Source organism: Lutra lutra, chromosome 18 (assembly GCF_902655055.1).
Source record: "Lutra lutra chromosome 18, mLutLut1.2, whole genome shotgun sequence".
Classification (NCBI taxonomy): Eukaryota; Metazoa; Chordata; class Mammalia; order Carnivora; family Mustelidae; genus Lutra; species Lutra lutra.
The window spans coordinates 14,188,349-14,206,043 of NC_062295.1; the positions used below are offsets into that span (position 1 = coordinate 14,188,349).

The 17,695-nt window shown below is 37.2% G+C and overlaps 1 protein-coding gene across 1 annotated transcript in view; it reads right to left on the reverse strand.

Annotated features, from left to right (window-relative positions):
* SMG1 (SMG1 nonsense mediated mRNA decay associated PI3K related kinase) overlaps positions 1-17,695 on the reverse strand; it is a 108,603-nt gene that overhangs the window by 67,278 nt on the left and 23,630 nt on the right. Inside the window, 8 exon segments of the mRNA XM_047714668.1 lie at positions 702-774; positions 1,160-1,285; positions 4,500-4,713; positions 5,746-5,804; positions 6,782-6,918; positions 9,597-9,722; positions 9,725-9,751; positions 10,236-10,399. Coding sequence (XP_047570624.1) covers positions 702-774; positions 1,160-1,285; positions 4,500-4,713; positions 5,746-5,804; positions 6,782-6,918; positions 9,597-9,722; positions 9,725-9,751; positions 10,236-10,399 — 926 coding nt within the window.

Genomic DNA, 17,695 nt, shown 5'->3' on the forward strand with positions numbered 1-17,695 from the left:
CTGAAATGTCCAAATGAGTCAGGGTAGTCATTCACTTAAATAAAAACAAATATTTTTAAATTTATCAATTACACAGTTTCCCAAATTGATCCATTTTTTTTTTTTAAATAACCAGAAAAACGAGTCACAAATATCCAGGATCTTTCAATCTATACTTGAGTATTGCCAATGTAGTGTCTCCTGCCACCAGTACACACTACAATGACTCGTGGATAAGTCCTTTTAATTTCTCGCAGGTGCAACGTTATAATCTGTACTTACTCTCTCTTACATACTTCAAAGTACAAAGTCTTCCTCTGAAAGGATAAATTCTGTTAACAAGTAATGTTCATTTATAATAACCAAATTATTGTGGTGCCTGAGTGGCTCAGTCAATTAAGCGTCTAACATCAGCTCAGGTCAGGATACCAAGGTCCTGGGATCAAGTCCCACACTAGGCTCCTTGCTAGGCAGGAAGCCTGCTTCTCCCTCTACCTACAGCTCCCCCTGCTGTGCTTACTCTCTCTCTCTCTCTCTCTCTCTCTCTCTGACAAAATAAATAAAATCTTTAAAAAAAGAAAAAATACATAATAACCAAATTATTTCTGTGAAGAAATTATTTTTCTTGCATTATGAAAGAAACGGTATTAACAGCTGGACTTTGAAGAACCAGAATTCCTTCCCACCACATTTAAACGACTGGTATATGCTGAATAACTTACCAGACACCTGCTGTGTGAGCGACGGTTTCTGAGTATGATCTATATGCCATCCAACTAATATATCAACTGTATCCTGGTTGGAGACAAAGAGAATTGTTTAAGGTCCAACTGCTACTTCTCCTGTGACCACTTCAGATTAAGAAATCCTAGAAAAAGCATCTGTGTTCTACCTATGTGACATTATACAAACTTAGAAAGGGAAAAGCAGGGCAAGAGAATGGAACTTTATGACCTTGAAAAAATGTTTTTTCTTTAAATATTTTAAGGTAATAATGTCAGAAAGTACAGATGGTATTTACAAAAACATATTAATGCACCATTCTATCTTGGACCCTCAAGCATCACTGATTATACTCCAAGAAGCAGAAACTTTGTTTTCTTTCTGATTTAAAAAGGTCCTTAGACACAAATCCAATCCTTCACCCCATCATCTGAACAGAGGGAGTCAGAGAACTCACCCTAAAATTAGTGCTGAAAATATGAGGATAACATCGAGCCACCAAAAGAATGCACTTAACACATTTGCAAAGTAATTCTGGTGTATCCACATTTTCAAGAATAGACTGTAGGCTGGTCATTACAAGCTAAAAAATAAAAAAGTTATAAACCATGAATATTCAACAAAACAGGAGGAAAACAAGCATGTTGGGTTCATATCAAAAAGTGACATTATCTTCAGCTCAGGTAATGACCCCAAGTCCGTGTTGGGCTCCTGGCTCTGCGGGGAGTCTGCTTCACCCTCTGCCCCTCACCCCCTTCATGCAGAGCATGTGCTCTCTCAAATAGTAAGATCTTTTTAGAGAAGTGACTTTATCTAAAATTGACTATGATACCAAAGAAAAGAAAATCTACAGTTTTAGCTCAAAAATAAGTTGAAAACATTTCATTCCACCATAAATAAGTTGAAAATAAAGACTGTGTCCTCTTATTTAATGTCTCTTAATATTATTCCTAAGTAATGTCTGTTGACATTATTCCTAAGTGCTCTCTTTAACACCACAGACTTAATTAAATTTCAAGAACAGAAATTAAGGGGCGCCTCGGTGGCTCAGTGGGTTAAAGCCTCTGCCTTAGGCCCAGGTCATGATCCCAGGGTCCTGGGATCAAGCCCCAGCCCACATCAGGCTGTCTGCTCTGCAGGGAGCCTGCTTCATCTTCTCTCTCTCTCTCTCTCTGCCTACTTGTGATCTCTGTCTGTCAAATAAATAAATAAAATCTTAAAAAAAAAAAAAAGAAGAAGAACAGAAATTAAGATGTGCTTGGAAAACTTTTCTTTAAAGTTTGACAATTACTTTCCAATTCAAAATTTATAGCAAATTTTATACAATTTATGCTTTAGGATATTAGTATTTCTTTCAAATTTGAATGACTTAAAGATAGGCATGGCCCGACCACATGAGTAACAAACATGCAGGCTCATGTTACCACTATATATAGATGTATTTTTTAAACAAATACATGGCATGCCATTGATAGAATATTTTGCAGCTGTTAGAAATCATTTTTTCCTAAAAAGTAAAGCTCTTCTTTACAAAAGAATGAGGTTATAACTACAGAAAAAGTGCTAGAACTGGAAAAGCATCTAATATTTTGCACAGCCAATGTGATAAATCTATACAGGTACAGGATATGAGTGAGAGCCAAAATCACTGAGTGAAATATAACTAAAAAACAGGATATTCAGAAGGTGTCAAGGTATCATGCCCAGATCACTAACTATAAAAGGAGAAAAATAAGCCTCCACAATGGAAAGATTCTGGTGGTCATCACCTCAATGAGGTGATCAAACTCTTCATCCCTGACAGGAAGACAAACTGAAGTTATGTGCCTACTGGTGTGATGCAACAAAAGAACAAACCCAGGAAGTATTTGTGACCAAAAGGTTTAAAGTCAGGAAAGAGCAATCAGACAAACTCATAAAATAGAACATTCCACAAACAGGAGGGACAAAAAAGATGTGAACTGTTCTAATTAACAGTGATTAAAGAGGTATAGCACACCAAACAACACACAAGTCTTGATGGAACCCTGGGTCAGGTAAGACAAAAGCTGTACAAGATATCTTAGGGCAGAAGTTTGAATATGGATTATATTATGTATAAAATTAATTTGTAGGTATGATAATAATTGTTACTGTTATATAAGAGCCATTATTTTTAGGGGAGGCGTTTTCAGGCATTATAGGGGAACTGTCATGACATGTGGTAATTTATTTTCAAAATGGTTCAACAAAAAAGTACACAAGCCTATGTGTGCAGAAATAAAACAAGTACAGAAAATGTTAATAAGTGACGGGCGTGCCTGGTGGCTCAGTTGCTAAAGCCTCTGCCTTCAGCTCAGGTCATGGTCCCAGGGTCCTGGGGTTGAACCCTGCATCTGGCTCCCTGTTCAGTAAGACTGTTTCTCCCTCTGACCCTCCTTCCTCTTGTGCTCTCTCACTCATTACCTCTCTCAAATAAATATACTAAAAAAAAACCAACTTAAAAAAACGTTAATAAGTGATAAATCTAGATAAAAGATAATATGGGTATTTATTACACTGGTCCTACCTATTTTCCTGTGGATTTGAAAATTTTCAAAATAAATATTTGAAGAAATGTTCAAATATAAAAACCATGTGCAGATAAGCCCAATATGGTGTTATGATATTTAGTTATAATTTTCTGAATCTTCCCCCAAATTTCTCATATAACCTCTCTAATCAAAGAAAAATGGATTTTTTAAAACCTGACTGTAAAAAAAACCACAACAAACTGACTGTAACTATTATTTAAAGTGACTTAAGCAAAATAAAGCTAGATGAATTGTAAAGAACACATATAAATAAAAGACATCTGGGGTGCCTGAGTGGCTCAGTTGGTTAGGCATCTGGTCACGATCCCAGAGGCCTGGGATTGAGTCTGGCATTGGGCTCCCTGCTCAGCATCTAGCTCTGCCTCTCAGCCTGCTCTCTGTTCTCTCACACACTCTCTCTTTCAAATAAATAAATAAAAACTTAAAAAAAAAGATATTTAATATTCTAAAAAACGTATCAAACCCAAATTTTTAAGAACATTATTACTTAACAAAAATTTAACTGCTTATAACTTTGCTCAAAATTAAATTGAGGAGTGCCTGGGTGGTTCAGTCATTAAGCATCTGCCTTTTGGCTCAAGTCATGATCCCAGCATCCTGGGATGGAGCCCTGCATCAGGCACCCTGCTCAGCAGAAGCCTGCTTTCCTCTCCTAGTCCCCCTGCTTGTGTTCCCTCTCTCGCTATTTCTCTTTCTGTGAAATAAATAAATAAAATCTTTTTTAAAAGTTGAGAATGATCTTTTAATATACTTACACACAAAACTGAAATAAAGCTAAGGAGAGCTGGTTTTCATTTATACAAAATTATTTTATATCACCTAGAATAAGAATTTTTGACATATTATTAAACCTTAAAAGGCCTAGAATGAGTGGTGGTGTTCAGTTTTTGTCTCCCTCAGAAAAGTCAAGTCCCCTCATAACCAGCTGTCCTCACCAACTCCCTACTTCCAAATGTGCAAATGATTCTAGTACTAAGCAAATTCAAAGAACAGCTCCAAAAAAGCCAAAAGATAAGAAAAATCTAACTTATTTTAAACCTACCTTTAATTTGTATCCTTTAACTCAAACTCAGAAAGAGAAATGTTAATTATATCATATTTACTATCAGTAGATAAGCCCTATATTAAGTTTTGTTTCTCCAAGTTCCTCTTCAATAACATTGCTAGAAAATTGTTAGGGACAATTTTCTTCCCAAATGCATCAACTTTCCCCCTTATTCTTACCTGCATTACAGATGAAAAGGCTTTCTTCTCTCCTACAGTCTCCAATGCTTTGTAGGTGGCACATAAGTAGAGAAGTTTAACTTCATCTTTTGCAGATGAGCTAAATTTGCTAAAAATCCACTTGAAGATCTTCTCAGCCTCATAGCTCAAAGAAGCACAAAGAAGGCCAAGACAGCAAGCACCCTCCTGTCTCAACTCCTGAAGCAATTTGCTACTGTGTTTATTTCAAAGCAAACAAAACAAAACATACAAAAGATTTAAGCTTTCAAAGATGACAAGAATGACACATTTTACAAAAGAATGTCTTCAACAATTTTAAGTTTTCTATTCGAACTACATAAAAGATTGAAATTTTATCTTTAAATATGCTCTTAACTTTCTCTATCCCACAGTGCCCAAAAGTACCTTTGTTAGACATTAGATTTTCTTTTACGGAATCAATTATTCACAAACAGTAAAGAAAGGCCCAGAAATACTAAAAATCAGGCTTCACATTCCATCTCAAGCTACAGTAAATAATCCACAGAAAAAGGCAGCAACAAGGATCAGATAAAACACACTACAAATACTACATACGATGTAATGTTCAGTAGGTAAGGACTATAAAACAAGAAATGGTACTAGTTAAAGCACAACAAACTTAACAGGATAACAGTACTGATTTAAGTATATTAATAACTAACACTATAAAATGAGACCATCAAAAAGCAGTAAATTTTGTGACCTGCTGAGATGAGGTTTTGGTGCTTTCCAACACTTGCAATTCTTTGGGAATCCCCATACGAAGAACAGACTGCACACCTTTGTGGAGAACCCCAGTAGCCTCGTAGAGCAGGTGGTGTGAATCCACTGTTGCCCAAAGAAGGAAGCTCCCTTTCACCTCTATTCTCTAAGCAGTTTCAAAGTCCTCTAGTTTACAAAAGTTAAGTGCATTCATTCATGCCTGCACTAAGAGTTTATGGCATTCCACAGGTCAATGCTCAATTACTCAGTCATGTTGACAAATTAGAGAAAAAAAAAAAAGGAAAGGAAAAAAAAAGGCATTTCCTTTCAAGTGGAATCCATTTGTATCAAATGGTAATTGATATATAAATACTTTAACATAGATAAAGATGGCACAGAACCCAGCAAAATATTAAGTAGATATTCATAAGTGAAGCCACAGACGGGTTTATCTTCTTGTGCATTTTTAAATAATTTCTAAAAATATATTTTAAAGTTTTAAAATTGCCCATTGGTTCCTTACCTTTCATTAAGCACATCATGTACAGCAGCCAAGATATTATCCAATTGTTTAACTAGTACCTTAAAAAAAAGTATAAAAAACTTCAAATTCCTATACTTTCAATAATATTGTACACTTTCTTACTCGTGTTCCCCTCCAAATTCTAATCAAACAGCACACCTTCCTTTTCTTATTATTCCCAGTCCACAATTAGCATGTACATCAGTGTTACAAGTTTCCTTTCAGATTCTAAAATTTTCTCCATCCTATGCACTGCCATGATCATAATGGAAAAAAAATAAACTCAAAAAGCCGGTTTTATTTATTACTCTGAAATACACTACGTGATGGACTGATAGATGAAGAGGTGAAGAGATACAAACAAAGCAACATGATAAAATGTTAATGACAGAATTTAGATGGCAGACATATATTCAACTATCAATATAGATTCAAAATTTTTTCAAAAATTTCACTTGCTATATATTTGAACTTTTTCATAATAAAATAGGGGGGGAGACAGAAAAGCGGCCTTGAACCAAATATTGAGTCATCGTACAATTCTCATTAATTTTTTCCTGCTCTATATCAAGTTCTTAATTACACATTAGAATTACTCAGAGTGGAGAGAAATTTGTAACTGCTCCTGGACTTTTTTCTTTAAAGGATTTTTCTATTTATTTAGCCCTGGCCACTGACCATACCTACCCATGAACAAAATACATACACTGCAACCCCAATTTCACATATGAAAAACAAAGACACAGTCTGTCCCGGCATACAGAAAATAAAATTCTGAGGACAACAGAATGAATGTATTAAAGGTTAAAAGCACTTAATTGTAAAAGACACCAGTGTGGATCCACCAATGGAGGGTAAACTACACTCAGGGTCATCAAGTTCTCAATCATTATAACATGGGCCAAATTAACCTAGAATAAGGAATTCCTGTCATATTTCCTGAGAAGCAGTTTTCCCTTCTTAAACCTCTCCAGACAGCATTATCTACTTTATTATGGAACAACATAAGTAATCAACATGTCCATACTGTACTTACCAGCTTGTTTTCTGGTTGCTGAATAAATTCTTTCAACTGCTTCACAGTAGCCAGTCTTCGGTCTCTGTCGTCTTCCCGGGTAATCCTCCGTAGAAGATTCGACAGTCGAGACTCATCAGAATAAGACATCGATCGCTCTTTGAAAACAAACATGTAGAAACACAGAAGCTCTACAGCCCAAATATTTAAAAGTACATCAAAAATCACAGACCACTGAACAGTAAAACTTCAACTGAATGCAGGTCCCATCACACTTTTTTGTCACTATAAACCAAATTCCAGCAGATGCTACACACAAAACAGACCCTGAAAAAGATAAACCTAAGCAAACGCGCGTTCCAGGGGACCAGGTGAGAGGAAAAAGAAAGGCTTAGAAATTACTTTCTTCAGATTTGTTCCAAAATCTTTTCAACATTCAGGTAAATACCAGAAGTACCGGTAAGAGAAGTCTACAGGTTAGGGATAAAGTCTCAACCATGCAGAAAGAGGCTATATGTTTCTATTTCTCACTTGGTATCCAATGGAGGGAAGTCTCTTGTTCACATTAGCATTATTTTCCTAAGACAAAGTTTCTATGAACTGCAAATCACACATTCAGTTCAACAAATGTCTAATTACCACCAGCCATGTGCAAGGCATGATGCCACTAGAAAAGTGGCAAACCAGACTGTTCTGCCCTTTATTTTTTAATGACAAGAACAAGCAACAATGCTGAAACAATTGCCAATAAAAATACATTTAAGTACTAAATTTTTCTTTTTATATTTTCAGCTGTGCTATGTAATGATTAACCAATGTACAGTAAAAACCAACCACATTAAAGAGTCTGATAGTTTCATGTCTCCCTAAGCCATGGAAAAACTTAATAATAAAAGGAATTACAACATCTGAGAGAAGGAAAATGATTCTTTTTTTTTTTTTTTTTTTTTTTAAGATTTTATTTATTTATTTGACAGAGAGAAATCACAAGTAGGCAGAGAGGCAGGCAGAGAGAGAGGAGGAAGCAAGCTCCCTGCTGAGCAGAAAGCCCGATGTGGGGCTCGAACCCAGGACCTGGGATCATGACCTGAGCCGAAGGCAGCGGCTTAACCCACTGAGCCACCCAGGCGCCCCAAAAATGATTCTTTTTTAAATCCGTAGCCCACTGAGTATTTCAGTAAAGATGGATACTGAAAATGTCATTAGGTTACAAGCCAGGAAATCTATGCTATATTTACAATTCTTCCACTAGCAAACTACTTAATTCTGAGCCTCAGAGGAGAAAGAACTGGACATTACCTTTGGACTCACTTTCTAGCTTCTATCATACCAAAATCAAGGGCTTCAAACACTCTTTAAGAAACAGCACAGCGGGGCGCCTGGGTGGCCCAGTTGTTAAATATCTGCCTTTAGCTCAGGGCATGATCCCAGGGTCCTGGGATCGAACCCGTGTGTTGAGCTCCCAGCAACACAGGAGGCCTGCTTCTCCCTCTCTCACTTCCCCTGCTTATCCCCCCTCTCTTGCTGTGTCTCTCTCTATATATATACATATTAAATAAACAAATAAAATCTTAAAAAAAAAAAAAAAAACAGCCTTTGATTAGTGGATCCACTTTTTTTTAAGATTTTATTTATTTATTTGACAGAGAGAGATCACAAGTAGACAGAGAGGCAGGCAGAGAGAGAGAGAGAGAGAGAGAGGGAAGCAGGCTCCCTGCTGAGCAGAGAGCCCGATGCGGGACTCGATCCCAGGACCCTGAGATCATGACCTGAGCCCAAGGCAGCGGCTTAAACCACTGAGCCACCCAGGTGCCCTAGTGGATCCACTTCTGAGAATTTATCCCAAAAAATTCATTTTTAAAAAGCCATATGCAAAAAAAAAGCACCTATATGCACAAAAATATTCACCAAGATACACACAACACACACATATACATACACACCCTCATGAAAGCAAATGGTCATAAAGTAAACATATCCGAAGAGTGACTACATCCAACATAAATAAATAAAAAATCAGAAATCCTGATTTCATGCTTAGCTTTACCAACAAAATAAATTTCTGTTTTAGAAAACTAATGATCACTACCTCTAATCTACCCTGACATTCAAGGCACTTTACCTATACAGTTAGGCTGTGTGATAAGGCAGAAGGTGGTTATCAGCCTCTTTAACTTTAGAAAAGCATCCACATCATTTATATGGAAATCCCCCAACAGACCCCTGGAGTCCAAGGACTTTGCTTTGCTGCAGGAAGAGCCCACCACACACTAGACATTCATTACCCACTATGATCAGGAAAATTGTTTCTTTCAACTTATCTAGTCTTCAAATCTTACTTTAATTCTCTAGAAAGTGTACTCTAAAAAAGTATTTAAACCTTTCCTGTGAGAATTTAGTCTAAGAAACAGTTTACAGGTGAAAGAATGTGAACAATTATCATCTGTACATGTTTTTCAACTCGAAGTAAACAAACCAACTCATGTGTGCAAAAGCATTAGTAAGAAATATGGCGTCCATGGGACGCCTGGGTGGCTCAGTTGGTTAAGCAGCTGCCTTCGGCTCAGGTCATGGTCCCAGCGTCCTGGGATCGGTCCCACATCGGGCTCCTTGCTTGGCAGGGAGCCTGCTTCTCCCTCTGCCTCTGCCTGCCACTCTGTCTGCCTGTGCTCACTCTCGCTTCTCTCTCTATGACAAATAAATAAATAAAATCTTTAAAAAAAAAAAAAAAAGAAAGAAAGAAATATGGCGTCCAGGAAAAAGGGGATACAGGTGTTCATAGAGCAATACGAATGTGGAGGCATTTGTGACTGGCCCCCAGTTTGCCCAATCTTACCCTGTGATTTCCTCATGTCTTTGATGGCTAACGCGCGACTGCCATGCTGAATACTGGTGAACTCAGGGCTGGTCACATTGTTAACCCTCAGCTCTTGCCCCAACGACTTCCGACCATAAGTATTTCCCCAGATCCTCCATTGACACTGTAGCCACCTAAAAACAGCAACATTTACCTTACTTTAATAGGGCTCTTTGCTTTACTCAATCAATTTCTGACAGTTCAGGACTATACTACCCACATACAGCCTTTCTTCTCCTATACTTCCCTTGTGCTACCTGTTTTGAAATCATCTTGTTTTCATTTTGTTCATCCGCAGAAGATAAGAGAAATGTAATTGCACTTTAAAAACTTTTAGAAGTCTAGAGGAGAAACAGTAGTCAGGAGACTACTTTGCCTTTGTGATATTTTGGGTGACAAGGAAACTGCCTATGTATATTATAACGTACGAAAATTTTAAAATTTTTTTAATGAAGGGAGTAAACTTAAGTTTCAAAAACAGCACTGTACTTAAATACTTATATTTTAAGCATATTAAAAGAAAGAGAGAAATAGGGGAGAAAAAGAGAGGGAAAGAGGAAGCAAGGGAAAGGCTGGTACATTAAAAACCCAAAAACAACAATAAAGGAACATATATACCCTTTTCGTCATTCTGTATGTCAGTGTGGACTCTGGTATCATCGTGCCTTTGCCGAGACACCACAGCTGAATTTGAAGGTTGCAGTCCATAAGAAGAAGACCCACCCCGATCTCTGGATGAAGAATATTTTAAAGTATCTGGGTCGGCTGATGCACTATCAGTTCTGCAAAGAAAGAAGAATATAAGATTAAACTTTAAACAAATATTTTCATAGCCCAAATCATAAATCTTTTATTCAAGCCTCTCCTACCACTCTAATTTTTAAATCATTACTATTAATAAATAAGCACTCCAATTACTAATAAGTCTTTGAAGAGGGAAAGGATTGTCAGTGAATGCAGAAATGCCAGGTTTTTAGCCCTTTCTATTCTACAGACCCATTAAGATATATGGATAACTACCAGGATTAGAGTGACCAACTCATCCTTCTGTGTTCAAGAGTTAATAATTTTAGCAATGGAAATTCCATGTCCATGAACCTCCCCCCCCCCCCCCAACTTTCAGTGCAAGGTAAACCAAGACATTTGATCACCCTGGTCCAGGATTCTCTTCACATGATTTGATAAAAGGAATCATTCTTCTTCAGCTCTCCTCCCAGGAGAGGTTGGTCAGTGGAAAAATTACAGTATTCCCAGTCATAAAAATAAAAAGCACTGGCAACATACAAGGAAGGGGCAATGTGGCATATTCTCTCTCTCTCACCTGAATTTCTAACTTTTGGGGGATTATCTGGTGGGAAAGGAAAGTATAGAATGATTTGAAAGCAAACTTGATAGGATATAAAAACACATTAGTTAGAAAGTAAGATTATTTTAATGTATTGGAGACTTCACTGAAGATTCCTTAACTACAGAGACTATCAAAACTATAAAAAGTGAGAAAAATAAAAATAAAATATCAGGAATCCAATAAAGCTGAATTGGAAGGCTGCAGTCCATTATCTATTTAAAAGTCAAGTACTGTGAAGAATAATCCCTGATACTCAGCCATTAACAAACAAGTGGTACAGCCCCAGGGTAAAACTAGTCCTTATGCTTATCTAAGGATCAGTTCTATGCCTCATTAGGACAACCAGGAGCTGAGTTTCATAATTTTTCATGAGCCTTATTTTTCCCACCATCAAACATAAAGCATCAAGAAATAAGACAACATTATATGAAAAATACCATATGAAAAATACCAAGAGAAAAGCTTCTCTCCTGTTGATACTACTACTGAGAGGAACAACTTTCTGGAAAAAATCACTTTTATGGTATGTACTAAAAAGAAGGTTCAAAAGGTTCTGAACCCACAATTATATGGGAAACTTGAGGACACTGGCAAAAACAGAAATGAGCCTATTCCTCAATCCTTGTGATTCCTTCCTCTTATAAAAAATGACTTCAGTGTTTGTTTATATATTTCAATTTATCATTTTTTCTTTGCCTCCACTCACAAAAATTCTGAACGTGAAACTTAGCATAAGCTTGGTCAGACAACATGGTCTATACTTACTGAAACCACTGTTAATACAGAAAGCAAACAATAGGTCCAATTAAACTTGGATAAGTGGCACAAATCTAAATTATTCCTAAAGGCTCTCAATTGCAAACGTGGTAAAATTCCATGATCCTAGCATATGAAAATAACTAAGGCTCCATAATGGAGCCTCTTCTTCAAACATCTAGGGTTCACTTGTCAAGAAAGCTCAGTATTTCCAATAGGTGAAAAAATATAACTTTTGGAATTTCAAAAAAAAAAGTATGAGAACTTTTTTCTAAGCATACTGAATCTATAACCATTTAAGTACCATTAACACTAAATGGAGCATGACAGCTTTGTAAAAAATGAATGTAATGGCACCTCCCATGTTTCTAAAAATAGCACATTAAATGTGCACGTACAATAAACCATAACATACCATAAATTTCTGGACAGGAAATGAAAAATAAAAAAGGGCTTAAGAGTTTCTCTGACAGGGACGCCTGGGTGGCTCAGTTGGTTAAGCAGCTGCCTTTGGCTCAGGTCATGATCCCGGTGTCCTGGGATCGAGTCCCACATCGGGCTCCTTGCTTGGCGGGGAGCCTGCTTCTCCCTCTGCCTCTGCCTGCCACTCTGTCTGCCTGTGCTCACTCTCGCTTCTCTCTCTATGACAAATAAATAAATAAAATCTTAAAAAAAAAAAAAAAAAAGAGTTTCTCTGACAGATTCTGAACCTGTCTATATGTATGACACCTAACTGAACCCGGTTAAGTAAGTTGCTAGCAAATGAATGCATACAAGGTAACGAAAATCTACCAGTATCTAAATGTCTGAATTTCCTGCTTAAATTATGTTTATTTATCACATATACTACTCTTACTACTAAGAGTTAAGTATATAAGAATCATTTTTTTGGTGACATAGCTGTAAACATAAGGCAGCAGAGAATATGGGTTAAAAAAAGATTTGGCTCAAATCCCAGCTCCAACACAGAAAAGTGGGACTTTGTACAAGGTAATCTCCAAGCCTCAGTTGTTTCTTGCGTAAAATGGGGAGAATACCTATCTCACCTGTAAAGTTGTGAGGCTTAAATCAGATACTAAATTCTTAAGAAATACTTAGCTTACAGGGTATGCTCAAAGTTACGAAGACCCTGGGGGACACCTGGGTGGTGCAGTCGATTAAGTGCCTGATTTGGTTTTAGCTCGGGTCATGTTTTCAGAGTTCTGAGATCAAGCCCTACATGGGGCTTTACACTGAGCAGACAGTATTCTTAAGATTCCTCTCCCTCTGCCCCTCCTCCCGTGTTCTCTCTCAAATAAATAAACAAATCTTTAAAAAAAAAGTTATTAATACCATAATAATAAATAAACAAATCTTAAAAAAAAAAGTTATTAATACCATAATACTAAACTGGAAGATTTCCAGTCTGACAGACAAATAATATATAAGCAGCTCAAGAGCATAGGAATACAACCAAAACAAGTTTTCATACCCAATATGGTTTTAAGTTCTTCAGTGAAGAAATTAAGCAATTTCCTACCAACAAATCCATTTCTATCTACAAAAGCACTTGATTTCAAACTAAACTGGAAAAAAAGAAAAAAAGAATGGGAACAACTTCCCAATTTATTAGAAATACAGGTTTTTAAATCCCATGAGTTATGAACACCAAGTGTTTCCCCCCACTCAGAGTTTGGGTTTTCAGAAATATAACAACAACAAAATCACTAGGGTTAGAACTAGTCTCAGAACTGTCTAAAACTCACCAGTTGCCACACTCTTTTAAAACAAACTAATCAAAACATTTCCAACCAGAATTCAAGTTATAGGTAGTCTGAACCCAAGAGCACAAAATGGTTCCGCATTTATATGAAATCTTGATTTTTTTAAATATCAAGACTACTAAGGTCTCAAAAAAAGTCAGTACCAGGCTGTTAGCACCACCACCACCACCCAGTCCAAGAAATAGAAAAGTGTTAACGAACGGAAATGAGCACTTAAAATGAGGCAATCAAAGGCACAAAAACCAGATTTGAATTCAAAGAGGCAGGTATAAATGTTAAGCCAGTTATAAGGGCTGAAAAAGCTATCATCTGCCAGAATTAGTGTCTGTTTAGTGATAAGAAAAAATGTATCTGCTAAAACTAAGAATCATACTAGCAAGGATCAAAAATACCTCCACAGCCCCTTTAATATTCTAAAAATATTATGGAGAGAGAGAGAAAAAAAAAAAGAAATGCATAAATTTCCCCCAAATGATTAAAGTGAAGTTAAAGCCTGATGTACATGCCACATGAGAGGTAAGTTTCTAAAGCTCATACCTCAAAAATCGCATACTGTATAATATGGAGCCTTTGTGATGTTTTGCATCAAGTCAATCTGTAAGACAGTAGTTACAATATTAGTGAAGACAGTGGGTTAAAACATTTGTTGTTCAAACATGAAGCAAATATCATTCATGGGTTAGGTGCTTTTAGTCATACTATGGCCCTCTAGGGTTCGTATGCTGAAGCAAAAATTGAGATGGAAAGCCACTCTGTGCTTAAGGTGGCAACCAAAAAACTTTTTAGTACATAAGAGAATTTAAATGTTAACTGTAACATACAAATCACATACAAATATAGTCACCGCTCATTTAGTTACCTATTCTCATTGTATTGAAAATGTAATAAATCTGAGAGGCCATTTATTTTGAATGACCCAAATCCTCAGACCTCACATCGACAATCCACCATGTGCGAGGAAATGCAGTATCTCCTGGCTACATGTGGTCTCATCCAGTTCATGTAAGCACTAAAAGGCAACCCTCCCGCCCCCCGCCAAAAAAAAAGCACCACTCTGGAAATATTAAGTTAGGGAATTCCCTATGAGGAAGCATTTCCATAAAGCACCCCAAAATGACTTGATGCAAACAGCACACCTAGTGGTGCCACTGGAATAAGCATCATATTGCTTCAAGTTGCTTTTAACTAGGCTTATTAAGGGATTTTTGCTCTGACGGTGAGATCTAATTGGTAATGGATATCAACCAGGAAATGAGATTTGCACTTAAGCCAATGAGGTGGGAATGCATTTATTCTCTAAAGCAATGGTGCACAAAAATATGTCTCTATCATAAAGCAGCTGCAGAATATGCTGTGAGTTTTTCATTACTAACAGTTAGTACCACTTGAAAAGGATTTACCTTGTAGAAATAAATTCAAGATCATCCCTATGATGCCTGTTACTCACCTGGATTCAGATATGCTTTCATGAGGAATAGAAGAAAAGGTGAAACTATGCTCTAAAATATGAATCTACGGCTAAAAAATTCATTCAGGAGGCTCATGGACTTCATTATTCAAAACTCTTCCCACACGAGAAAATGTGAATTCAAATTTATTAAAACAGAACTGAACCACCATGCCAAAATTATGAGTTTATATCAGTTTTGCAACACGGAAATATTAAGTTAACATAATTTCTTGATGAAACTTCCTTACCTACTTAAGTGTATATAATACCAAATCTTAATGATTTATGGGTTCTTTGTTACCAACTTTCAATCACTAATCAAACTCAACTAAACAGAGATTTAGTGAGACTCAAATATGTAGACTCAAAATATTAAAATGTAGACTCAAAATATTAAAATACATTTAACTATGTTTGTAAAACTGTAAATAATTTCACCAACACCAAAGGAGGTCTGTCTGGCCTTTACCCTCGGCTTCTGGAAGGTAATCTCTGAAGTCCTAGAATGTGACACCTAATAAAAGTGTCCTTATTCATCTGGGGGTTTTGGGCCACACCAGAACATGTAACAATGTGATTTATGAGGGTGAAGGGGCTCTGAATCCCAAGGACCAAATCAACCTCCAAAAGGGCTGGAAACTAAGTTCACGCATGTAGGCAGTCAGTCATGTAGTCCCAATGAAAAACCCTAAACACCAATGCTGGGGCAAGTTTCCATGCTTGATAATACTCCATACGTACTGTGTATCACACATCAACACCAGAAGAGTAATACTGTGTTCATGACTTCACAAGGAAAGGACAATTGGAAGCTCCACATTCGAAACTTTCCTGGACTCTTGCTATACGTGCGCTTTTAGCAGTAGCTGATTTCAATCTGACTTTTAGCTGTAATAAACTGTAACCATGAGTAGAACAGTTTTCAATGAGTTCAGCAAGTCATCTGGCGACTTATCCAACCTACGAGTATCCTTGGGGACCCCTAAACTTGGAACTGGTATCAGAAGTAAGGCTGGTCTTATGGACTATGTTCCCACTAACTCTGCATCTATATTTTAAATCACTGAATATGCTTTAACCCAAAATTTTAAAGATAGTAAATTTTTTTTAGTAACATCTTAAGCAAACATAGTAAAGATCTGACTTCAGTATAATTTCCCTTCCAAGGAATCTCAAACACACCCTCTATTAATTGACCTCTAACCATATTAACCAGAAGGGACAAACAAAGCAACTCTAGGAGAGTACTATATTAGATTTTAAGCTTTGCTTCACGTGCACAATTGTCCTCAGTGTAAAGGTTGGTCAATGTGCCACCCCCAGGTAGTTCTCAGACTACAAATGGGTCTTCAATACTTGCTTAGACCATGTATACTGGCTTAGACCATGCTTCCCTAGCCAGTGTTCTCTCCTTTCCAAAACAGTTTTCAAACTTTTTGCACCTTCCTCTTTCCCCAGCTCTTCCACATTCATGGTACATGACCTTCCACATTCCTGCTTCCTAAAAAATGCAAGCCATTCTTCTATAGCACTCTCAATAATAAGGGCTAGCAGTTTTGAGCTCCTACCATATCTGATAAGCAAATGAGCCAAGCAGTTTACATATATTTAGTACTTCATCTTTAACATCATCCTCTTATGATCATTAAAGACCATAAATTACCATCTTACACATGACATAAGTAAGATTCCATAACTGACCAAAAGCTGCACATCTAGTAAAAAAACAGCAAGAGAACTCAGATTCATTTGTTTAACTTTCAAGTTCTTGAGCACTCCACCAGAGCCTGCCAACTTCCTTCCAGTAAACCCAGAAATTTACCCACATGTTCACACACAGACGTTCTTCCCATCACCTTCACATCATGGAACAAGTAAATGTTCTATCTAAAGCAACGCTCTGAATCCCTATGTTGCCCCTATTTTCTGAGGTATCCTGTGGATCTCCCACTTTGCTACTGCTCATCGCTTGGCCACACATGAGCACCCTCGAGTCTTTCAACAACAGAAAGTCAAAATCAGAATGCCTGGGTGCTCAGTGGGTTAAGCCTCTGCCTTCGGCTTAGGTCATGATCTCAGCGTCCTAGGATCAAGCCCTACATTGGGCTCTCTGTTCAGCAGGGAGCCTTCTTCCCCTTCTCTCTGCCTGCCTCTATGCCTACTTTTGATTTCTCTGTCAAATAAATAAAATCTTAAAAAAAAAATGAAACTCTAGATCTTGGGGTCATGAGTTCAAGCCCCACAATTGGGGCATGGAGACTACTTTTAAAAAGGTGGGGGGAGGCAAAATTTTCATACCCTTTTTCCTTCTAATTCTCATTGTCTAGACTCTTCACAGCCACAACTCTTGGGAAAAATTTACCTTCCTTATCTTTGCTCACTTTTGAATTCACTGTAACCTGGGTTCCACCATCAGCACTTCCAATGAATCTGTTCCTGCCACAGTAGGAGCTTCCATTTGTGGCCTACTTGTCTCTAAAATTCCATAACCCCTTTTTAGTTCATCTTGCTCAATGTCCCCCAATGACTTACTTCAGACAACTGTCTACTCATACTCTCTCTCAATACCACTTTGCTTTTGGTTGGTTGGTTTTATAACTAATTTTAATTCCAGTGACTCTCTCTTTTTCCCAGTCAAGTACTTTCTTCCTTCTTCACTTCCTTCTTTCAGCTTATAGTTCATGGTCTATCAGTTTAGTAACACTCTTGCCAATCCCCTTAACCTCCCTTAATATTTTTCCTCACACCAATCTGTTAAAAC